General features: G+C 47.1%; 1 protein-coding gene and 1 pseudogene across 1 annotated transcript; one reads left to right on the forward strand and one right to left on the reverse strand.

Annotated features, from left to right (window-relative positions):
- Positions 1 to 1,148: 1,148 nt before the first annotated feature.
- Positions 1,149 to 18,472, forward strand: LOC120317532 (zinc finger protein 3-like). The gene is made up of 2 exons (XM_039364210.1): positions 1,149 to 2,425; positions 15,780 to 18,472. Exons 1-2 carry the CDS (start codon positions 2,112 to 2,114, stop codon positions 15,958 to 15,960), a joined length of 495 nt encoding a protein of 164 aa, XP_039220144.1. The 5' UTR covers positions 1,149 to 2,111; the 3' UTR covers positions 15,961 to 18,472.
- Positions 5,764 to 22,277, reverse strand: LOC120317536 (annotated as a pseudogene).
- Positions 22,278 to 24,836: the final 2,559 nt, after the last annotated feature.

A 24,836-nucleotide genomic window follows, 5' to 3' on the forward strand; every position in this document is an offset into this window, starting at 1 on the left:
CAACCCTGGCCACATCCACCTGGCCCCCCAAGGGCAACCGCAATGCAGCCCTCACTGAAATTGAGTTTGACACTCCTGCTCTTAAGTTGAGCTGTAAGCTGTATTTGCAGCATTACTGCCACACGGTCGGGAGAAATAAAATTACTGTTCAGGAATAAAAGCAGTCTGAGTGATGGGTGTTTCGCATTGTGAAGATCCTGGGATGGGGGGCTGAGCAAAGCTACTATGGCCTTAATTATGTCGTGCACATTTGGGAGTACAAGGTCGGCATTCTCCTTCAAATACACAAAGTTACACAAAGCTTTGTCGGCCTTAAGAGAATCTCCTGTTTCTGCTAAAAAGCTTTAAAGGGGATCATTGAGGGCATCCAATTTAGAGTTTCAGATATCTGGTGATGGTCTTACATGGTGCTTTCAGAGAAGCAACCTAGAACTAAGGAGAAACTTCCTGACAGAACAATTAACCAATGGAACACCCTGCCTCCAGAAGCGGTGAATGCTCCAACACTGGAAGTTTTTTAAGAAGAGACTGTCCGAAATGGTGTAGGGTTTCCTGCCTGAGCAGGGGGTTGGACTCGATGACCTCCAAGGTCCCTTCCAACTTTATTATTATATCAAACAGGGAGCAACTCTTTCACACCCACAGCAATGAAGGGCAAATTAGCCCTAGATTCAGCCATGACACACGTGTTCCAATTAGGCACCGAGTAGGGTGATCATTTTAAGTCAATTTATTAGAGTATTATAGCAAAGAGGTTTTTCTTAATGAAAAGAGGGAATCCAGGACACAGAACTGAGTTTCATTTTACACTCCATACAGTAGAAAAAGTACAAAACAAGACTTGATTGGATGGGAGAAATCATCCTGCTCAGTCACATCAGAGACGTGGACAGTAACATCCCATAATATTAAGCCTAACTGACATGAGCATTGCATGTCAGTTATGCATTACATTGCATGTCAGTTATGCATTACATTGCCGAGGTGGCGCAGCAGTTAGAGTGCAGTACTGCAGGCCACTTTAGCTGACTGTGTTCAGCAGGTCAGCGGTTCAAATCCCACCGGCTCAAGGTTGACTCAACCTTCCATCCTTCCGGGGTAGGTCAAATGAGGACCCAGATTGTTGGGGGCAATGTAAATATATATATATATATACATTGCTTACTGGTGTACACCGCTTAGAGAGTGCTTGCACTTAAAAGTAGTATATAAGTCTCCTAAATAAATAAATAAATTAAAAGGAGAACGTTCACACGGGAAAAGGCATCACGAGTCACATTAGGTTGTGGAAAGGTACAATTTCAGCCAGATAAAACCTGTAAAAGCACGTACAATTGGAAAAGTCTTTTATTGTTCACCCTGAGAAAGTCCCTTATTTGGCAGTTATTATTTACCCTTATCTTCTTCACTCAACCATCCTATTGGAATTATATGATCGTCATTCTGTTGCTTTGTATGTACACGGAGAGCTAGTGCGCTTGAGACAAATTCCTTGTGTGTCTATTCACACTTGACCAAAGTAAGTATGCGATTCAATTCCTGAGATAAACACTGTGACTGAAGGTCTTCTCACATTCAGGCGTATTTATCATTTTTGTCTCACATGAATTTTTTGATGTCGAGGTAGGCCTCTATACTCAGTAAAGCTCTACCCACATTCAGCCTTTATTACAGTGTTTCTCAACCTTGACAATTTTAAGGCATGTGGACTTCAACTCCCAGAATTCCACAGCCAGCAATGCTGGCTGTGGAATTCTGGGAGTTGCAGTCCACATGCCTTCAAATTGTCAAGGTTGAGAAACACTGCGTTAGCACAACGTGCAAGCTGGCTAGAAAAACCTCCAAATGGAGCACGGCCACCTGGCAGTGCGAACGTGTCTTTCCTGGGACCCCCAGCAGAGAAGGAGCCACAGCTGCCGCCCCGATCCTCATTCGGGGGCCGCCCTGCCTGGCCTGCTTCCCACCACCACCCCGGCTTGATCCGGGGTCTCCGAGGAAGGGGGCCGACGGTTCCGGGGCTCCAGGGGTCAGAGCCAGCCTCCCTGCACGGACAGCCTTGGCCAGCAACGGCGGGGCGTCGGGTCCAAGCGGAGCGCCAGGAGGGCCCCGGGATGCGAGCCGTGGGCCCGGCCTCCTCCCGACTCCCCTGGATGGAATGTGCGAAGAGCTTCAATTGGAGGGAAAGGTTTTATACACATCAAAGAATCCACACTGGAGAAAAGCCATATAAATGCCTGGAGTGTGGAAAGAGCTTCAGTCTGGGGAGCAACCTTTATGTACATCAAAGAATCCACTCAGGAGAGAAACCGCATAAATGCCTGGAGTGTGGAAAGAGCTTTACTGTGAATGGAGCTCTATATCAACATCAAAGAATTCACACTGGAGAGAAACCCTATAAGTGCCCGGAGCGAAGCGAGAAGTACAGGTACAGAAAGATAAAACAAAATGAATTGGTTAAAATAATAAACTTTCCCTTTTACATGTTGCTGCCTGGGTGTGTGGAGGAAATACACCCAGTTTTGAAAACCTGGATAGCTGCTATGGACACAGGCTGGTTTGGAGAGATCTTTGGAACTGGCAAAGGGAAAATTTTCTGCTTATGTTAGCATTTAGAGGTCTTTTGGTTTTTCCCATCTTTGATTCCTGTTATCAGTGTTTCAGCGTGCAAACATTTTCAGCTCCTCTGCTAGCATCTTTGAATGTAGCAATCTTAAGCCTGGGCTGTGCGTTGTCACCCCCTCTCTGCTGTCTTTCCAGACGTTTCTGTTCCTCCTCCAGCAACTGGCCAGTGAAATAACTCATGGTTACGTCCTTCTCTTGCATGGTCTCTAAACTGGTCACTAGAATGTCCCAAGAATTGTCCAATGAACAGAGGACCAGGAGAGTTAGTTGGTCTCATTCAGCCAAGACACAGCGAAACCTCCTCCCATTACGCTGATGGAGGCCATGTTGCCTGCTTCTTCAAACCACCACAAACTACAACAAACCACAAGCCTCAACTCCTCTGGTTCTGGTACAAGCTTTCACTGGGTTTCTCTTCTCTCTGGGGCCATAAGCTGTCAGAGCGTGCAAACATTGCGTGAGGTAACCCAAGAGTAAACACAGTAAAGACAAACTTGTATCAAATGGTGGTTTACCTTACACTGTCTACAATATCATACACCAGGAACAAATATACATACACGTGCTAATACAGCAGGATCCAGCAAACAGCAGGAGGTGGAAGAGAAGAGAGAGAAAGACATTCCAGCAAAGCCTACCTTTTATATTCAGGCTCTTAAAGGGAGACAGACCATGCTGAGTCATTCCCATCATTGCACCATACACCTTTCATTAAAATTATATTACATAAGCTGTTCAACTATTAAATCAATACCTTGACAGTTGTGGTTTTTTTTATTAAAAAGGGAAAAAAGTATAAATAGAACACTGAGGGCATCCAAATGACAACTTCAGAATTTTAAATATCTGGGACTGTCCTACATGCTAGAGGCATTTGGAAAACCCCTATTGATTACATGAAAGAATTAGCACAGAGAAGTCTTTCATGACTAAGGCAAGGAATGTTATTTCCCGCAGCACTGAAATTTTGAGTTTATGGCCCACATACTTTACAGCCACATTGTTCCAATGATGGAGTGAATATCTTTGTGATAGTAACAGGGAATGGAATTGAATACAATTGCACTCATAGGTTTGCGCATCCTTTGCAGAATTTGCAAGAATGTGGATTATTTTGTAAGAAATATCGGACAAAACACTTAAAAACATGTAGTGTGGATCAAATTAAACTATTATGTCTCACAAGTTAGGACATTAAATCATCATAATACAAGAAATAGTAAAATGGTTGTTCCCACGACTGCATATCCTTGAACATTTGGGCCAATAATACTGTATACACTCACTTTATTGTTGAATGACAATAAAAAGTATCCACATCTCTTCCTTATTGCATCATAATTAGCTCTGTGATAAATATTTAAGGGGGTTCTTAGCACTAGAGCAGGGGTGTCAAATTCATGTCACGTGATGTGTCGTGACGTATCCCGGCTTTTTTGCCATTGCTGACAAGGGGTGCATGTGGTTTTGCTATGATGCATCCGGCCCATTGGCTGACTTTTTGACACCCTTGCACTATAGAAACCGTTGTGCATGTCATCCAGGGCTGCACTGGATTTGCTGGCTACAATTGGCGGTATATTAGCCACGATTAATCAATTTCTGTTTATCTCCCATGTGGGTTATTGGGTGGTTTTTCAGCTGCCTGTAAGGTCTTGTCTCAGCTAGTCCTTCAAGAAAGCAGAACTCTTGAATCAAGAGTCATTTCAAAAGGAACTTTTATTGAGAGATAGTGATTGCAGAGAAAGCAGGCAGGATCTAAAATTCCCGTGCGAAAACAACAGCTTAAAACCCACGTTTCAAAATCCTTCCCAACCGCCCAGTTTACAGGGAGCCAATGCAGAGGTGCAAAGGTGTTATGAGAACTCCGAACTGAGAAGGTAAGAAGTTCTTCTCAGAGGCTGGGATCCTCGGGAGCTGAGACAAAACAGATGGCCCCAGGCTCATCCTTCCCCCCTCCCATCCCCAGGAAGATAATCAATGGAAAAGAGGAACAGAGTAAAATGGATGCATCACAGAAAAGACCCCAAAGTCCCCCCTCCCGCCAGAAGGGCAGCGTCCCTATAGGGATCTATGGGGAGCTGACACTGCCATTTGTTCTGAAGGATTCAGCACACTCTGGGTGCATTTATAAACTTTCTGCTGAGCGTAAATTTGTAATTTTTATTGAGACCTATTTTGAGTGAACCTTTTCCAAGCACCATGAATTTTTAGGGGTTTTCTCCCAGGTGAATTCAGATCAGGAAGAATTTCTCATTGTATTCACACACAGTACAGATTTGTGCTTGTTGTGAAGAATTCTCCACACTGAAGGCATTTATATGGTTTTTCCTCACGTGTGGATTCTTTGATGCTTAGAAAGACTTCCCCTCCCACTGAAGCTTTTTCCATACTCCAGGCATTTATGTTTTCTCTCCAATGTGAATTCTTTTTTTTTAAACAAAATTTTATTAAGTTTAGGTAAATAAGGAAAAATAGGAACAATACAGGTATGGTAAAGGGAGGGCGTGGGAGGGAAGGGGAAGGGAATAAAGGGTTTAGGGTAAAATAAGGATAGGTACAATCACATATTTCAACAAACAAGCTACCGTCTGGATCATAATAATGAGTAAATATAATATTCAACCATTTTTACCGGAGCTTAGACTATAACATATTAAAAACAGTTAATAAACAAATACGTTGATCTATTAAGTAAACGCTACTAATAAAATCTCAAAAACTCCTACCAATCAAAAGTAACAAATGAAAATCAGTAAATCAAGAAAAATAATCATATCATCAAAGTATTAGTTAGAACTCGGTTAAAAATCAGTCATCTATTCTAAAATATTGAATCCTTCAAGTTCTAACGTGTCTCTAACCATTGATAAAATTTTTCCCAAGTTCTAAACTAAATTGAATCATCTTTTTCTTTCATTTCTAATGTTAGTCTATCCATTTCTGCACACTCTAAAATTTTAGTAATTATAGTCTGGTCAGATGGTAAATTCTCATTTTTCCAAAATTGGGCAAACACTATCCTTGCAGCTGTTAAAACATGCAATATCAAATAGTCATTCTCTTTACCATAATTAGGTCTTAATATTCCTAACAAAAACAATTCCAGTTTAAATTCTATCTGTAGTTTCATCATCTTTTCCAACCATCTATGGATCTTAGACCAATATTTCTCAGCGATAGGGCATGTCCACCAGGCATGGTAATAAGTGCCTGGCTATTGTTTACATTTCCAGCAAATATCCGAATATTTTTAAATATTTTTCCAAGTGCTCTTAGGGAAAATATGTTTAAACATTTTCCCTAAGAGCACTGGTGTCATATGCCATCTATAAAACATCTTATATAAGTTTTTTTTATATAATATTTTTATCCCAAAGTTTTTGCCAGTCTTTGCCAGGTATTTATATGGTTTTTCCTCATGTGTGGATTCTTTGATTCTTAGTTAGAAAGACTTCCCTTCCCACTGAAGCTCTTTTCACACTCCAGTCATTTATATGTTTTTTCTCCAGTGTGAATTCTTTGATGTCTATAAAGATTTCCTCTCTGACTAAAGCTCTTTCCACATTCAAGGCATTTATATGGCTTTTCTCCAGTGTGGATTCTTTGATGTGTATAAAGGTTTGCCCTCGCACTGAAGCTCTTTCCACACTCCGGACATTTGTATGGTTTCTCTCCAGTATGAATCCTTTGATGTCTAGAAAGGTGTCCTGTGTAGATTCTTTGATGTTGACATACAGCTCCACTCACAGTAAAGCTCTTTCCACACTCCAGGCATTTATGCGGTTTTTCTCCTGTGTGGCTCCTTTGATGTCCATAAAGGCTGCTCCTTTGACTGAAACTCTTTCCACACTCCAGGCATTTATATGGTTTCTCTCCAGTGTGGATTCTTTGATGTGCATAAAGGCTGCTCCTTTGACTGAAACTCTTTCCACACTCCAGGCATTTATATGGTTTCTCTCCAGTGTGGATTCTTTGATGTGCATAAAGGCTGCATCTATGACTGAAACTCTTTCCACACTCCAGGCATTTATGCGGTTTTTCTCCTGTGTGGCTCCTTTGATGTGCATAAAGGCTTCCCTTCTGACTGAAGCATTTTCCACACTCCAGACATTTATGTGGTTTCTCTCCAGTGTGGATTGTTTGATGTTGACGTAGGTGTTCATTCCGAGTAAAGCTCTTTCCACATTCTAGGCATTTGTATGGTTTTTCTCCAGTGTGGAGCCTTTGATGTGCATAAAGGCTTCTCCTCAGACTGAAGCTCTTTCCACACTCCAAACATTTATGTGGTTTTTCTCCTGAGTGGATTCTTAGATGTGTATAAAGTCTTCCACTCAGACTGAAGCTCTTTCCACACTCCAGGCATTTATGCGGTTTTCCTCCTGAGTGGATTCTTTGATGTGTATAAAGTCTTCCACTCAGACGGAAGCTCTTTCCACACTCCAGGCATTTATGCGGTTTTTCTGAGTGGATTCTTTGATGTGTATAAAGGCTTCCCCTCCGACAGAAGCTCTTTCCACACTCCAGGCATTTATGCGGCTTCTCTCCTGAGTGGATCCTTTGATGTACATAAAGGCCGCTCCTTTGACTGAAACTCTTTCCACACTCCAGGCATTTATGTGGTTTCTCTCCAGTGTGGATTCTTTGATGTGCATAAAGGCTGCATCTATGACTGAAACTCTTTCCACACTCCAGGCATTTATGCGGTTTTTCTCCTGTGTGGCTCCTTTGATGTGCATAAAGGTTTCCCTTCTGACTGAAGCATTTTCCACACTCCAGACATTTATGTGGTTTCTCTCCAGTGTGGATTGTTTGATGTTGACGTAGGTATTCATTCCGAGTAAAGCTCTTTCCACATTCTAGGCATTTGTATGGTTTTTCTCCAGTGTGGAGCCTTTGATGTACATAAAGGCTGCTACTCTGACTGAAGCTCTTTCCACACTCCAAACATTTATGTGGTTTTTCTCCTGAGTGGATCCTTTGATGTACATAAAGGCTGCTACTCTGACTGAAGCTCTTTCCACACTCCAGGCATTTATGTGGTTTCTCTCCAGTGTGGATTCTTTGATGTGTATAAAGGTGGCTCCTCTCAATGAAGCTCCTTCCACACTCCAGACATTTATGCGGCTTTTCTCCTGAGTGGATTCTTTGATGTGCATAAAGGTTTCCCTTCTGACTGAAGCATTTTCCACACTCCAGGCATTTATGTGGTTTCTCTCCAGTGTGGATTGTTTGATGTTGACGTAGGTGTTCATTCCGAGTAAAGCTCTGTCCACATTCTAGGCATTTGTATGGTTTCTCTCCTGAGTGGATTCTTTCATGTACATAAAGCTGTCCCCTCCAACTGAAGCTCTTTCCACACTCCAGGCATTCAAATGGTTTTTCTCCTGAGTGGATCCTTTGATGTCTATAAAGGCTGCTCCTCTGACTGAAGCTCTTTCCACACTCCAGGCATTCAAATGGCTTTTCTCCTGTGTGGATTCTTAGATGGTTTACAAGAACTCTATTTCTTTTGAAGGATTTTCCACATTCCGGGCACTGATATTTCTCTCCTCCCTCCTGGATTCTCTGGGGATTCCCGGGTCTTCCGCCTCTTCTGAAGGACCCTCCGCCCTCCAGGCCCGTCTCGGGGTCTCCGCCCGTTTCCTGCTCCCCGCTTCTCCCTCTGGGCGGCCTCCTTTCTCCGGGTCCCTCTCGGCTCATCCCTGCCGGGCCTTCCCGCCGTCTCCTCCCGGGGCTGTTCCGCGGGGCCTCCTCTCCTCTCGGGCGGCGCCTCCTTCCTTCCTTCCTTCCTTCCTCCGCCGGGCTCGCCCGTCCTGCTGCAGGGGCGAAAAGGGGGAGGAGAGGCGGGTCACGGCTTCGTCCCTTCCCCGGAGGGAGTCCCAGGCCCTCCCAGGCAGGAAGGCCAAAGCCTCCGCCTCTCAGCGACACTTTCCGGGCAGGCCTCCCTCCCAGCGCCCGTCCCGCCAGACTAGGCCTCGGCCTCCCCCTCCCTCCGCCAGAGCGCCTCTCGGACTGCCACTCCCAGCATCCCCTGCGCCCCACCTGGATTGCGAGCCAGCCAGGCGCCTCAGTTCTATTCGTTTCCCGAAGTGGAGGCGGGACTTCGCTGCGAGCCCTTTTCCTCTATAAGCTCCGCCTGTTCCTCTGGAGGGGCCGCCCCGAAAAGTCCTCCTGCCATTCGCCGTCCTCCCCCGGCCGACCAATCTGGGGCCTCCTTCCTGGAATCAGTGAGTTGGCGCCTGCGCAGTAGCGACGGGCATGCTACACTCGGCGGGGAGTTTAAGGGTTTCCCTTTCACTTTTGGGGTCCGTTCGTCCACCCCCCCGCCCCCTCTCCCCCAGGCAGGCAGAGGATGGGGGCGCTGCTGGGGCTGCCACTTCCCCCCTCCCTCCCCATCCGGGGCCTTTCTTTGGCAGGGCGGGGAGGGGAAGGCGGGGGCTCCGGCCAGGCAGCCCCTCCCGCCTCTCAGGGCCGATCCCTGCCCCCCCCCGCCCCCCTGCGCCCCCCCCGGAGCCCCTCCTCGCACGGGGGGGAAGGGGGGGCGAGGGGGTCCCAGGCCGGGCTGGATTGGGAGGATTTCTGTTCCCGTCTTTTCCGTTTGGAAAGGCTTCTCCCCCCCCCGTTCTGCCCAGCCAGAGAGGGAGGGGGGAGGGAGAGGAGGCGGGGCCAGAAACGCCCCCAGGACCATTGAGGGTCTCCAGCCTTGGGGGGCTTTGAGGCTTCTGGACTTCAACTCCCAGAATTCCTCAGCCAGCCACACCCTTGCCAAGGTTGGGGACCTCTGACCTCGGGTGCTTCGGACTGGATAGGACGCCCTGTGACCTCTGAGGCTCCTCCCCGTTCCAGGCAGCCTGCCCACCCCCGGACAGCAGCAATGGGAGGGGGCGGGAGGGCGTGGGAGGAGAGGCTGCCTTGGCCGGGAAAGAAAGGCCGGGATGCAAGGGGGTCACCTGGAAGACGGAGACCAGCCAAGGTCGCCCAGGGAAAGAGATTGTTCCCAGAACAGCCCAGGGGCAACTGAGGGGTGGACGAAGGACCAGGGGGAGACAAGGGGGGGGGGAGAGAGAATGGACTTTATTTTATGCTTTTGCCTGAGACATTGCAGGGCTCTATGGCAGGAATAGCCAACACCCCGGAAGAGAAGCTCGGGATCCAAAAAGAACTTGAGAGACTTGAACAATGGGCCCTATTCAACAACATGCCATTTAATGTGGAGAAAAACAAGGTTTTACACCTGGGCAGGCTAATCCCGAGGTACCAGTACAGATTAGACGAAACATGGCACAAAAACTGGAACTGTGAGAGGGACCTTGGACTCTCAATGGACGATCACTTAAATAGGAGTCAGCCGTGTGTGGCGGCAGCCCAGAAAACCTAATACAATCCATGATTATATAAACAGAGGCAGAGAATCAAAATCATCCGAAGTGTTAGTACCGCTTTATAAAGCCTTAGTAAGGCCACATCTGGAATGCTGCATCCAGCTTTGGTCACCGCATTACAAAAAAGATTGCAAAGAGCAACTAAAATAATTAAATGCCTGCAAGCTAAAAGATATGAAGAACGGTTGCAAGAACTGGGCATGGCTCTCTAGTGAAAAGAAGGACTAGGGGAGACATGATAGCAGTATTTGTTTCCGGAAGTGGAGGCGGGACTTGGCGATAGCTCTTCCATTTTCTTTTGAATGGACCGCCCCAAGGTGTCTTCCTGCCAATCGCTGCCCTCCCCAAAGCGACCAATCGGCGTCCTGCTTCCGTCCAGCCATGAGCCATACAAGAGAAGAATAAAAGGGAAAAGAATGTGTACATCTGGGCAAAACACTTACTGCATTGCACACCAAAGCTCCCTGTGGCTCAACCACCTGCCTGCCCCCCCCAGCCCAAGAGCAAAGCCCCCTCCTCAAAGAGGTATGGGACATTTGTTGGGTGAGGCACAGAAATCTCTGGGTGATGCTGTTAGAGAGGGGAGGGGTCTGCAGCTCTCTTGGGGGCAACATGTAAGCAATGGGCCAACGCTGCCTTTCCAATTCCAGTCCCTGCCCTGCTCCAGGTGCTAAAGAGGCTGGACCTCAATTAACCTTTTCCCAGAGCAGCCATTAATCAACTGAGCAGATGAACCATCCTCAAGTGAAACCCAAGAGCCAGTGTCTTCACAAGCACCTTAGAGGCATTTTCTGAACAGCGATACAGACTGAGCTAGAGTCAGTCTGTATCGCTGTTCAGTGCTAGACAGCATCTCTTACATTTCCTGGTGGTCCCCCATCCAATTGCCAACTGAGCCTAAACAACCTTTACAAATCATCCAAAGTTGTCCAGGTACAGACTGAGAGTCACCTGCCTGGAGATGGTTCCCTGTGGACGCTACCTGGGCGAGTCCCTGCAGTAAGCCTCAATGGAAAGGGAAGCTCTCACAGTAGCTCTCACTGCTCAGTTTGGCTACTCTTATGCCGAGTTAAGTTGCCTTCCAATCATCTTTGATCGCATCCTGCGAAACATCCAATGGTGGTGACCGTGTCCCGACTCTGAAAGGTTTCAAGGGATCCCAAATGCCCCTCCTGGTCGTAGCCACCACCAGAAAGCGTTTCTCCTCAAAGAGTCCATGGACAGTGGGGAGGGGGCATGCCCGGGGACCCGGCTGCCGGTGCAAACAGCCCCAGCCTTTGCTTCGGGCCGCAGTAGAGGTCTCTGTGCTGTGAGGCCAAAGCCCCACTCCAGTCTCTGCGGCAGAGGGGAAGGTCAGCTGGTGGAGAAGGCCAGGCCCGTCCCTCTCTCCAGGCAGCAGCAGAAGAACAGGGCAAGAAAAAAAAGCTGCTGCTGGGATCGCCTTGGCCGGTTTACTTGAATGTATCGCTAATTTATTGTTTTTGAAGGGTGTCGCTTGCGATTTGTTGAAAGGGAGGATGAGGAAAGGAAGCAAAAAATTTTTTTAATTCTTTTCCTTCCTTCTGAGACGTCGAAAGAGCTGCCAAATTAATTCAAAAACAGATATCTTGGAGTAGAGAGAAAAGAAAGTTGTTTAATAAACTTTTGTGAGCAAAGTTCTTTGGAAATTGTTTTCTCCACCATCCAGGACTAATACAGATGTCGGAGGGGGACAATCGAAAAGGACCGGCTGCCTATACATTAACGCCCAAAGTATGAAGAGTAAATAGAGTGAACCTGAAGTCCTAGTTCATGGGAGCAAGTATGGACCTGCCCCAGTGGACTGCCCCCCCAATCATAAGGGGTTTGCCAAGCGCCCAAATTGTGATCACACAATGGGGGGGGCATGTGTTGCAGTGGCCATAACTTTGGGTATAGGTTATAATTCTGAATGACTCACTCTAAGTCAGACATGTCAAACACAAGGCCCGGGGGCCAGATGCGGCCCGCGAAGTGGTTTCATGTGGCCCGTGAAGCCATCCTGGAAACAGCAGGGAATGGCCCCCACTGCCTTGGCCATGGCCCAGGCCAGCCGGGAGCCCATGTACAATTTTGCGGTGGCCATCTATGCTGAAACGCATTCAGTCTTAGCGCCACAAGGCCGTCTGGAAACAGCGAGGAACCAGCCCCTGCTGCCTCAGCCCCGTCCCCTGGGTGCATGCTGAGGTGTCACCCTTTGTGAGGAATGAGGAAATGCACCATCGCTTGGAAGTGGTCAGCAAATGGCCCTCTCGTACTTCACATATCCGGCTTGATCGGCTCCGGCAGAGGGGTTTCGGCAGGCAGCGGGGCGCTCTTACAGCACCGAGAGGCTGAGCCGGGTAGCGCAAATCCAAAAAGAAATGCAAGGCCGTCCAGCTCCCAGCCTGCCCAGTTTCAGCAGGCAGTGGGGCGCCCTCCTCCCAGTGAGGCTCCTCAGTGGACCATGCCTTGGCGCTTGCCCCGTCCCACCCCCTTCTGCCAGACTCTCAGATCTGTCCCACTCCTGCCCAGGCCCCCGCAGGCACCCTTGACACGAACGATGTAGAGCTGGCCACGCCCCACCCAGTAGGCCACACCTACCCCATCCACGCCCACCCAGTAGGCCACACCCACCCTGGCCACATCCACCTGGCCCCCCCAAGGGCAACCGCAATGCTGATGCAGCCCTCAATGCAATTGACTTTGACACTCCTGCTCTTAGGTTGAGCTGTAAGCTGTATTTGCAGCATTACTGCCACATGGTGGGGAGAAATAAAATTACTGTTCAGGAATAAAAGCAGTCTGAGTGATGGGTGTTTCGCATTGTGAAGATCCTGGGATGGGGGGGCTGAGCAAAGCTACTATGGCCTTAATTATGTCGTGCACATTTGGGAGTACAAGGTCGGCATTCTCCTTCAAATACACAAAGTTAACACAAAGCTTTGTCGGCCTTAAGAGAATCTCCTGTTTCTGCTAAAAAGCTTTAAAGCAGTGGTTCTCAACCTTTTTAATGCCGCGACCCCCCAACAGGTCGTACGTCGAGGACTAGTCAACCGGTTGTAAGTCGAGGACTACTCAACTGGTGCAGCACCGTTTGCAGAATGGGACTTTGGGTGGGCTCAGCAGGGCAGAGACAGCCTGGACAATTCCTATTGGCTTTTGAAAGCCAATAGAATTAAACTCTATTCAAGAGAGTCTATTCTATTGGCTTTCAAAAGCCAATAGAATAAAAGGGAGTAGCACAGCTAAGGAAAAGGGGGAAAAAATGGCGGACTGCGTTGTTTGGCGACCCCCGTGAAATGGTCGTTCGACCCCAAATGGGGTCTCGACCCACAGGTTGAGAACCACTGCTTTAAAGGGGATCATTGTGGGCATCCAATTTAGAGTTTCAGATATCTGGTGATGGTCTTACATGATGCTTTCAGAGAAGCAACCTAGAACTAAGGAGAAACTTCCTGACCGAACAATTAACCAATGGAACACCCTGCCTCTAGAAGCGGTGAATGCTCCAACACTGGAAGTTTTTAAAGAAGAGACTGTCCGAAATGGTGTAGGGTTTCCTGCCTGAGCAGGGGGTTGGACTCGATGACCTCCAAGGTCCCTGAGCAGGGGGTTGGACTCGATGACCTCCAAGGTCCCTTCCAACTTTATTATTATATCAAACAGGGAGCAACTCTTTCACACCCACAGCAATGAAGGGCAAATTAGCCCTAGATTCAGCCATGACACACGTGCTCCAATTAGGCACATGATCATTTTAAGTCAATTTATTAGAGTATTGTAGCAAAGAGTTTTTTCTTAATGAAAAGAGGGAATCCAGGACACAGAACTGAGTTTCATTTTACACTCCATACAGTAGAAAAAGTACAAAACAAGACTTGATTGGATGGGAGAAATCATCCTGCTCAGTCATATCAGAGACGTGGACAGTAACATCCCATAATATTAAGCCTAACTGACATGAGCATTGCATGTCAGTTATGCATTACATTGCATGTCAGTTATGCATTACATTGCCGAGGTGGCGCAGCAGTTAGAGTGCAGTACTGCAGGCCACTTTAGCTGACTGTGTTCAGCAGGTCAGCGGTTCAAATCCCACCGGCTCAAGGTTGACTCAACCTTCCATCCTTCCGGGGTAGGTCAAATGAGGACCCAGATTGTTGGGGGCAATGTAAATATATATATATATATACATTGCTTACTGGTGTACACCGCTTAGAGAGTGCTTGCACTTAAAAGTAGTATATAAGTCTCCTAAATAAATAAATAAATTAAAAGGAGAACGTTCACACGGGAAAAGGCATCACGAGTCACATTAGTTTGTGGAAAGGTACAATTTCAGCCAGATAAAACCTGTAAAAGCACGTACAATTGGAAAAGTCTTTTATTGTTCACCCTGAGAAAGTCCCTTATTTGGCAGTTATTATTTACCCTTATCTTCTTCACTCAACCATCCTATTGGAATTATATGATCGTCATTCTGTTGCTTTGTATGTACACGGAGAGCTAGTGCGCTTGAGACAAATTCCTTGTGTGTCTATTCACACTTGACCAAAGTAAGTATGCGATTCAATTCCTGAGGTAGACACCATGACTGAAGGTCTTCTCACACTCTAGAGATATTTATCATTTTTCTCCCACATGAATATTTTGATCTCGAGGTAGGCCTCTATGCTCAGTAAAGCTCTACCCACATTCAGCCTTTATTACAGTGTTTCTCAACCTTGATAATTTGAAGGCATGTGGACTTCAACTCCCAGAATTCCACAGCCAGCAATGCTGGCTGTGGAATTCTGGGAGTTGCAGTCCACATGCCTTCAAATTGTCAAGGTTGAGAAACACTGTGTTAGCACAAGGTGCAAGCTGGCTAGAAAAACCTCCAAATGGAGCACGGCCACCTGGCAGTGTGAACGTGTCTTTGCTGGGACCCCCAGCAGAGAAGGAGCCACAGCCACCGCCCCGATCCTCATTCGGGGGCCGCCCTGCCTGGCCTGCCTCCCACCACCACCCTGGCTCGATCCGGGGCCTCCGAGGAAGGGGGCCGACGGTTCCGGGGCTCCAGGGGTCAGATCCAGCCTCCCTGCGTGGACCGCCTCGGCCAGCAACGGCGGGGCGTCGGGTCCAAGCAGAGCGCCAGGAGGGCCCTGGGATGCGAGCCGTGGGCCTGGCCTCCTCCCGACTCCCCTGGATGGAATGTGCGAAGAGCTTCAATTGGAGGGAAAGGTTTTATAGACATCAAAGAATCCACACTGGAGAAAAGCCATATAAATGCCTGGAGTGTGGAAAGAGCTTCAGTCTGGGGAGCAACCTTTATGTACATCAAAGAATCCACTCAGGAGAGAAACCGCATAAATGCCTGGAGTGTGGAAAGAGCTTTAGTCAGAGTGGAAACCTTTATAGACATCAACGAATTCACACTGGAGAAAACACATATAAATGCCTGGAGTGTGGAAAGAGCTTTACTGTGAATGGAGCTCTATATCAACATCAAAGAATTCACACTGGAGGGAAACCCTATAAGTGCCCGGAGCGTGGAAAGAGCTTCAGTAAGAGGAGCAGCCTTTATGTACATTGAAGAATTCACTGTGTGGCAAGAAGATGGAGAGTAGAAGTTATAGGCTCTCTTGTTCATATGCTTAATAGCATTGTTAGCCTGCAAGCCGTCTTAGAAATAATTACAAATCAAGGGCATTTAGAACAAGATCACGCTGTTTTGCTTCTCTATACTGTGCTTGCACAGGAACCTCCGTTAGCCCGAAGCGAGAAGTACAGGTACAGAAAGATAAAACAAAATGAATTGGTTAAAATAATAAACTTTCCCTTTTACATGTTGCTGCCTGGGTGTGTGGAGGAAATACACCCAGTTTTGAAAACCTGGATAGCTGCTATGGACTCAGGCTGGTTTGGAGAGATCTTTGGAACTGGCAAAGGGAAAATTTTCTGCTTATGTTAGCATTTAGAGGTCTTTTGGTTTTTCCCATCTTTGATTCCTGTTATCAGTGTTTCAGCGTGCAAACATTTTCAGCTCCTCTGCTAGCATCTTTGAATGTAGCAATCTTAAGCCCGGGCTGTGCGTTGTCACCCCCTCTCTGCTGCCTTTCCAGACGTTTCTGTTCCTCCTCCAGCAACTGGCCAGTGAAATAACTCATGGTTACGTCCTTCTCTTGCATGGTCTCTAAACTGGTCACTAGAATGTCCCAAGAATTGTCCAATGAACAGAGGACCAGGAGAGTTAGTTGGTCTCATTCAGCCAAGACACAGCGAAACCTCCTCCCATTACGCTGATGGAGGCCATGTTGCCTGCTTCTTCAAACCACCACAAACTACAACAAACCACAAGCCTCAACTCCTCTGGTTCTGGTACAAGCTTTCATTGGGTTTCTCTTCTCTCTGGGGCCATAAGCTGTCAGAGCGTGCAAACATTGCGTGAGGTAACCCAAGAGTAAACACAGTAAAGACAAACTTGTATCAAATGGTGGTTTACCTTACACTGTCTACAATATCATACACCAGGAACAAATATACATACACGTGCTAATACAGCAGGATCCAGCAAACAGCAGGAGGTGGAAGAGAAGAGAGAGAAAGACATTCCAGCAAAGCCTACCTTTTATATTCAGGCTCTTAAAGGGAGACAGACCATGCTGAGTCATTCCCATCATTGCACCATACACCTTTCATTAAAATTATATTACATAAGCTGTTCAACTATTAAATCAATACCTTGACAGTTGTGGTTTTTTTATTAAAAAGCGAAAAAGTATAAATAGAACACTGAGGGCATCCAAAAGACAACTTCAGAATTTTAAATATCTGGGACTGTCCTACATGCTAGAGGCATTTGGAAAACCCCTATTGATTACATGAAAGAATTAGCACAGAGAAGTCTTTCATGACTAAGGCAAGGAATGTTATTTCCCGCAGCACTGAAATTTTGAGTTTATGGCCCACATACTTTACAGCCACATTGTTCCAATGATGGAGTGAATATCTTTGTGATAGTAACAGGGAATGGAATTGAATACAATTGCACTCATAGGTTTGCGCATCCTTTGCAGAATTTGCAAGAATGTGGATTATTTTGTAAGAAATATCGGACAAAACACTTAAAAACATGTAGTGTGGATCAAATTAAACTATTATGTCTCACAAGTTAGGACATTAAATCATCATAATACAAGAAATAGTAAAATGGTTGTTCCCACGACTGCATATCCTTGAACATTTGGGCCAATAATACTGTATACACTCACTTTATTGTTGAATGACAATAAAAAGTATCCACATCTCTTCCTTATTGCATCATAATTAGCTCTGTGATAAATATTTAAGGGGGTTCTTAGCACTAGAGCAGGGGTGTCAAATTCATGTCACGTGATGTGTCGTGACGTATCCCGGCTTTTTTGCCATTGCTGACAAGGGGTGCATGTGGTTTTGCTATGATGCATCCGGCCCATTGGCTGACTTTTTGACACCCTTGCACTATAGAAACCGTTGTGCATGTCATCCAGGGCTGCACTGGATTTGCTGGCTACAATTGGCGGTATATTAGCCACGATTAATCAATTTCTGTTTATCTCCCATGTGGGTTATTGGGTGATTTTTCAGCTGCCTGTAAGGTCTTGTCTCAGCTAGTCCTTCAAGAAAGCAGAACTCTTGAATCAAGAGTCATTTCAAAAGGAACTTTTATTGAGAGATAGTGATTGCAGAGAAAGCAGGCAGGATCTAAAATTCCCGTGCGAAAACAACAGCTTAAAACCCACGTTTCAAAATCCTTCCCAACCGCCCAGTTTACAGGGAGCCAATGCAGAGGTGCAAAGGTGTTATGAGAACTCCGAACTGAGAAGGTAAGAAGTTGTTCTCAGAGGCTGAGATCCTCGGGAGCTGAGACAAAACAGATGGCCCCAGGCTCATCCTTCCCCCCTCCCATCCCCAGGAAGATAATCAATGGAAAAGAGGAACAGAGTAAAATGGATGCATCACAGAAAAGACCCCAAAGTCCCCCCTCCCGCCAGAAGGGCAGCGTCCCTATAGGGATCTATGGGGAGCTGACACTGCCATTTGTTCTGAAGGATTCAGCACACTCTGGGTGCATTTATAAACTTTCTGCTGAGCGTAAATTTGTAATTTTTATTGAGACCTATTTTGAGTGAACCTTTTCCAAGCACCATGAATTTTTAGGGGTTTTCTCCCAGGTGAATTCAGATCAGGAAGAATTTCTCATTGTATTCACACACAGTACAGATTTGTGCTTGTTGTGAAGAATTCTCCACACTGAAGGCATTTATATGGTTTTTCCTCACGTGTGGATTCTTTGATGCTTAGAAAGACTTCCCCTCCCACTGAAGCTTTTTCCACACTCCAGGCATTTATGTTTTCTCTCCAATGTGAATTCTTTTTTTTTAAACAAAATTTTATTAAGTTTAGGTAAATAAGGAAAAATAGGAACAATACAGGTATGGTAAAGGGAGGGCGTGGGAGGGAAGGGGAAGGGAATAAAGGGTTTAGGGTAAAATAAGGATAGGTACAATCACATATTTCAACAAACAAGTTACCGTCTGGATCATAATAATGAGTAAATATAATATTCAACCATTTTTACCGGAGCTTAGACTATAACATATTAAAAACAGTTAATAAACAAATACGTTGATCTATTAAGTAAACGCTACTAATAAAATCTCAAAAACTCCTACCAATCAAAAGTAACAAATGAAAATCAGTAAATCAAGAAAAATAATCATATCATCAAAGTATTAGTTAGAACTCGGTTAAAAATCAGTCATCTATTCTAAAATATTGAATCCTTCAAGTTCTAACGTGTCTCTAACCATTGATAAAATTTTTCCCAAGTTCTAAACTAAATTGAATCATCTTTTTCTTTCATTTCTAATGTTAGTCTATCCATTTCTGCACACTCTAAAATTTTAGTAATTATAGTCTGGTCAGATGGTAAATTCTCATTTTTCCAAAATTGGGCAAACACTATCCTTGCAGCTGTTAAAACATGCAATATCAAATAGTCATTCTCTTTACCATAATTAGGTCTTAATATTCCTAACAAAAACAATTCCAGTTTAAATTCTATCTGTAGTTTCATCATCTTTTCCAACCATCTATGGATCTTAGACCAATATTTCTCAGCGATAGGGCATGTCCACCAGGCATGGTAATAAGTGCCTGGCTATTGTTTACATTTCCAGCAAATATCCGAATATTTTTAAATATTTTTCCAAGTGCTCTTAGGGAAAATATGTTTAAACATTTTCCCTAAGAGCACTGGTGTCATATGCCATCTATAAAACATCTTATATAAGTTTTTTTTATATAATATTTTTATCCCAAAGTTTTTGCCAGTCTTTGCCAGGTATTTATATGGTTTTTCCTCATGTGTGGATTCTTTGATTCTTAGTTAGAAAGACTTCCCTTCCCACTGAAGCTCTTTTCACACTCCAGTCATTTATATGTTTTTTCTCCAGTGTGAATTCTTTGATGTCTATAAAGATTTCCTCTCTGACTAAAGCTCTTTCCACATTCAAGGCATTTATATGGCTTTTCTCCAGTGTGGATTCTTTGATGTGTATAAAGGTTTGCCCTCGCACTGAAGCTCTTTCCACACTCCGGACATTTGTATGGTTTCTCTCCAGTATGAATCCTTTGATGTCTAGAAAGGTGTCCTGTGTAGATTCTTTGATGTTGACATACAGCTCCACTCACAGTAAAGCTCTTTCCACACTCCAGGCATTTATGCGGTTTTTCTCCTGTGTGGCTCCTTTGATGTCCATAAAGGCTGCTCCTTTGACTGAAACTCTTTCCACACTCCAGGCATTTATATGGTTTCTCTCCAGTGTGGATTCTTTGATGTGCATAAAGGCTGCTCCTTTGACTGAAACTCTTTCCACACTCCAGGCATTTATATGGTTTCTCTCCAGTGTGGATTCTTTGATGTGCATAAAGGCTGCATCTATGACTGAAACTCTTTCCACACTCCAGGCATTTATGCGGTTTTTCTCCTGTGTGGCTCCTTTGATGTGCATAAAGGCTTCCCTTCTGACTGAAGCATTTTCCACACTCCAGACATTTATGTGGTTTCTCTCCAGTGTGGATTGTTTGATGTTGACGTAGGTGTTCATTCCGAGTAAAGCTCTTTCCACATTCTAGGCATTTGTATGGTTTTTCTCCAGTGTGGAGCCTTTGATGTGCATAAAGGCTTCTCCTCAGACTGAAGCTCTTTCCACACTCCAAACATTTATGTGGTTTTTCTCCTGAGTGGATTCTTAGATGTGTATAAAGTCTTCCACTCAGACTGAAGCTCTTTCCACACTCCAGGCATTTATGTGGTTTCCTCCAGTGTGGATTCTTTGATGTGTATAAAGTCTTCCACTCAGACGGAAGCTCTTTCCACACTCCAGGCATTTATGCGGTTTTTCTGAGTGGATTCTTTGATGTGTATAAAGGCTTCCCCTCCGAGTCTTTCCACACTCCAGGCATTTATGCGGCTTCTCTCCTGAGTGGATCCTTTGATGTACATAAAGGCCGCTCCTTTGACTGAAACTCTTTCCACACTCCAGGCATTTATGTGGTTTCTCTCCAGTGTGGATTCTTTGATGTGCATAAAGGCTGCATCTATGACTGAAACTCTTTCCACACTCCAGGCATTTATGCGGTTTTTCTCCTGTGTGGCTCCTTTGATGTGCATAAAGGTTTCCCTTCTGACTGAAGCATTTTCCACACTCCAGACATTTATGTGGTTTCTCTCCAGTGTGGATTGTTTGATGTTGACGTAGGTATTCATTCCGAGTAAAGCTCTTTCCACATTCTAGGCATTTGTATGGTTTTTCTCCAGTGTGGAGCCTTTGATGTACATAAAGGCTGCTACTCTGACTGAAGCTCTTTCCACACTCCAAACATTTATGTGTTTTTTCTCCTGAGTGGATCCTTTGATGTACATAAAGGCTGCTACTCTGACTGAAGCTCTTTCCACACTCCAGGCATTTATGTGGTTTCTCTCCAGTGTGGATTCTTTGATGTGTATAAAGGCTTCTCCTCAGACTGAAGCTCCTTCCACACTCCAGGCAATTATGCGGTTTTTCTCCTGTGTGGATCCTTTGATGTGCATAAAGGTTTCCCTTCTGACTGAAGCATTTTCCACACTCCAGACATTTATGTGGTTTCTCTCCAGTGTGGATTGTTTGATGTTGACGTAGGTGTTCATTCTGAGTAAAGCTCTGTCCACATTCTAGGCATTTGTATGGTTTCTCTCCTGAGTGGATTCTTTCATGTACATAAAGCTGTCCCCTCCAACTGAAGCTCTTTCCACACTCCAGGCATTCAAATGGTTTTTCTCCTGAGTGGATCCTTTGATGTCTATAAAGGCTGCTCCTCTGACTGAAGCTCTTTCCACACTCCAGGCATTCAAATGGCTTTTCTCCTGAGTGGATTCTTAGATGGTTTACAAGAACTCTATTTCTTTTGAAGGATTTTCCACATTCCGGGCACTGATATTTCTCTCCTCCCTCCTGGATTCTCTGGGGATTCCCGGGTCTTCCGCCTCTTCTGAAGGACCCTCCGCCCTCCAGGCCCGTCTCGGGGTCTCCGCCCGTTTCCTGCTCCCCGCTTCTCCCTCTGGGCGGCCTCCTTTCTCCGGGTCCCTCTCGGCTCATCCCTGCCGGGCCTTCCCGCCGTCTCCTCCCGGGGCTGTTCCGCGGGGCCTCCTCTCCTCTCGAGCGGCGCCTCCTTCCTTCCTTCCTCCGCCGGGCTCGCCCGTCCTGCTGCAGGGGCGAAGGGGGGAGGAAAGGGGGGTCACGGCTTCGTCCCTTCCCCGGAGGGGAGTCCCAGGCCCTCCCAGGCAGGAAGGCCAAAGCCTCCGCCTCTCAGCGACACTTTCCGGGCAGGCCTCCCTCCCAGCGCCCGTCCCGCCAGACCAGGCCTCGGGCTCCCCCCTCCCCCCTCCCTTCTCCGCCAGAGCGCCTCTCGGACTGCCACTCCCAGCATCCCTTGCGCCCTACCTGGATTGCGAGCCAGCCAGGCGCCTCAGTTCTATTCGTTTCCGGAAGTGGAGGCGGGACTTCGCTGCGAGCCCTTTTCCTCTATAAGCTCCGCCTGTTCCTCTGGAGGGGCCGCCCCGAAAAGTCCTCCTGCCATTCGCCTTCCTCCCCCTGGCGACCAATCTGGGGCCTCCTTCCTGGAATCAGTGAGTTGGCGCCTGCGCAGTAGCGACGGGCATGCTACACTCGGCGGGGAGTTTGAGGGTTTCCCTTTCACTTTTGGGGTCCGTTCTTCCTCCCCCCCGCCCCCTCTCCCCCAGGCAGGCAGAGGGTGGGGGCGCTGCTGGGGCTGCCACTTCCCCCCTCCCTCCCCATCCGGGGCCTTTCTTTGGCAGGGCGGGGGGGGAGGTGGGGGCTCCGGCCAGGCTCCCCCCGCGGCCCCCAGGCAGCCCCTCCCGCCTCTCAGGGCCGATCCCTGCCCCCCCCCGCCCCTCTGCGCCCCCCCGGAGCCCCTCCTCGCACGGGGGGGAGGGGGCGAGGGGGTCCCAGGCCGGGCTGGATTTGGAGGATTTCTGTTCCCGTCTTTTCCGTTTGGAAAGGTTTCTCCCCCCCGCGTTCTGCCCAGCCAGAGAGGGAGGGGGGAGGGAGAGGAGGCGGGGCCAGAAACGCCCCCAGGACCATTGAGGGTCTCCAGCCTTGGGGGGGCTTTGAGGCTTCTGGACTTCAACTCCCAGAATTCCTCTTGCCAAGGTTGGGGACCTCTGACCTCGGGTGCTCCGGACTGGGCTAGGACGCCCTGTGACCTCTGAGGCTCCTCCCTCTTTCAGGCAGCCTGCCCATCCCCGGACAGCAGGGATGGGAGGGGGCGGGAGGGCGTGGGGAGAGACGCTGCCTTGGCCGGGAAAGAAAGGCCGGGATGCCAGGGGGTCACCTGGAAGACGGAGACCAGCCAAGGTCGCCCAGGGAAAGAGATTGTTCCCAGAACAGCGCAGGCGCAACTGAGGGATGGACGAAGGACCAGGGGGGCTGGGGGGTGGGAGAGAATGGACTTTATCCTATGCTTTTGCCTGAGACATTGCAGGGCTCTGTGGCAGGAATAGCCAACACCCCGGAAGACAAGCTCTGGATCCAAAGTTCACAGACTTGAACGATGGGCCCTATTCAACAACATGCCATTTAATGTGGAGAAAAGCAAGGTTTTACACCTGGGCAGGCTAAACCCGAGGTACCAGTACAGATTAGACGAAACATGGCACAAAAACTGGAACTGTGAGAGGGACCTTGGACTCTCAACGGACGATCACTTAAATAGGAGTCAGCCGTTTGCGGCGGCAGCCCAGAAGACCTAATACAATCCTTGATTATATAAACAGAGGCAGAGAATCAAAATCATCTGAAGTATTAATTCCGCTCTATAAAGCCTTAGTAAGACCACATCTGGAATGCTGCATCCAGCTTTGGTCACCGCATTACAAAAAAGATTGCAAAGTAGAGCAACTAAGATAATTAAATGCCTGCAAGCTAAAAGATATGAAGAACGGTTGCAAGAACTGGGCATGGCTCTCTAGTGAAAAGAAGGACTAGGGGAGACATGATAGCAGTATTTGTTTCCGGAAGTGGAGGCGGGACTTCGCTGCGAGCACTTTTCCTGTTAGCGATAGCTCTTCCATTTTCTTTTGAATGGACCACCCCAAGGTGTCTTCCTGCCAATCGCTGCCCTCCCCAAAGTGACCAATCGGCGTCCTGCTTCCTTCCAGCCATGAGCCATACAAAAGAGAATAAAAGGGGAAAGAATGTGTACACCTGGACAAAACACTTACTGCATTGCACACCAAAGCTCCCTGTGGCTCAACCACCTACCTGACCCTCCCCCCCAGCCCAGGAGCAAAGCCCCCTCCTCAAAGAGGTATGGGACATTTGTTGGGTGAGGTACAGAAATCTCTGGGTGATGCTGTTAGAGGGGAGGGGTCTGCAGCTCTCTTGGGGGCAATATGTAAGGAATGGGCCGTCGCTGCCTTTCCAATTCCAGTCCCTGCCCTGCTCCAGGTGCTAAAGAGGCTGGACCCCAATTAACCTTTTCCCAGAACGGCCATCAACTGAGCAGATGAACCATCCTCAAGTGAAACCCAAGAGCTAGTGTCTTCACAAGCACCTTAGAGGCATTTTCTGAACAGCGATACAGACTGAGCTAGAGTCAGTCTGTATCGCTGTTCAGTGCTAGACAGCATCTCTTGCATTTCCTGGTGGTCCCCCATCCAATTGCCAACTGAGCCTAAACAACCTTTACAAATCATCCAAAGTTGTCCAGGTACAGACTGAGAATCACCTGCCTGGAGATGGTTCCCCGTGGACGCTACCTGGGCGAGTCCCTGCAATAAGCCTCAATGGAAAGGGAAGCTCTCACAGTAGCTCTCACTGCTCAGTTTGACTACTCTTATGCCGAGTTAAGTTGCCTTCCAAAGAGCGTGTTGAAGCAGGCAAGGGGCCTGGATGTGCAAACCCAGGAGTGAGGAAGCAGGTCGTGTGAACAGAGCCTTGGGTCACGCTGGGTCCTCCTTTAGGTTGTTCGAGGCCAGTGGTGGGGAACGATGGCCCTTTTATGACTTCTGGATTTCTGCTCCCAGAACTCCATGAAATACAGACCGAGAATTGTTCTGGACGGTTCATCGTAAATACTGTGCCTTGTTTGTGCCCCTCAAATTCTGTGCAGGAGAGGCAGAGAAGGACAAGGTGAATGATCAAATCCTCCCACTGCAGCAAAAAGTATTTAAGGGTATCTTTTTACCAAATAATTTCAATTTACTGTGAAATCAGTTGAAATTGATGCAATTAAATGGCACAG

This window comes from Crotalus tigris, unplaced genomic scaffold (genome assembly GCF_016545835.1).
Source record: "Crotalus tigris isolate CLP2741 ecotype Arizona unplaced genomic scaffold, ASM1654583v1 scf7180000019692.1526454, whole genome shotgun sequence".
NCBI lineage: Eukaryota > Metazoa > Chordata > Lepidosauria > Squamata > Viperidae > Crotalus > Crotalus tigris.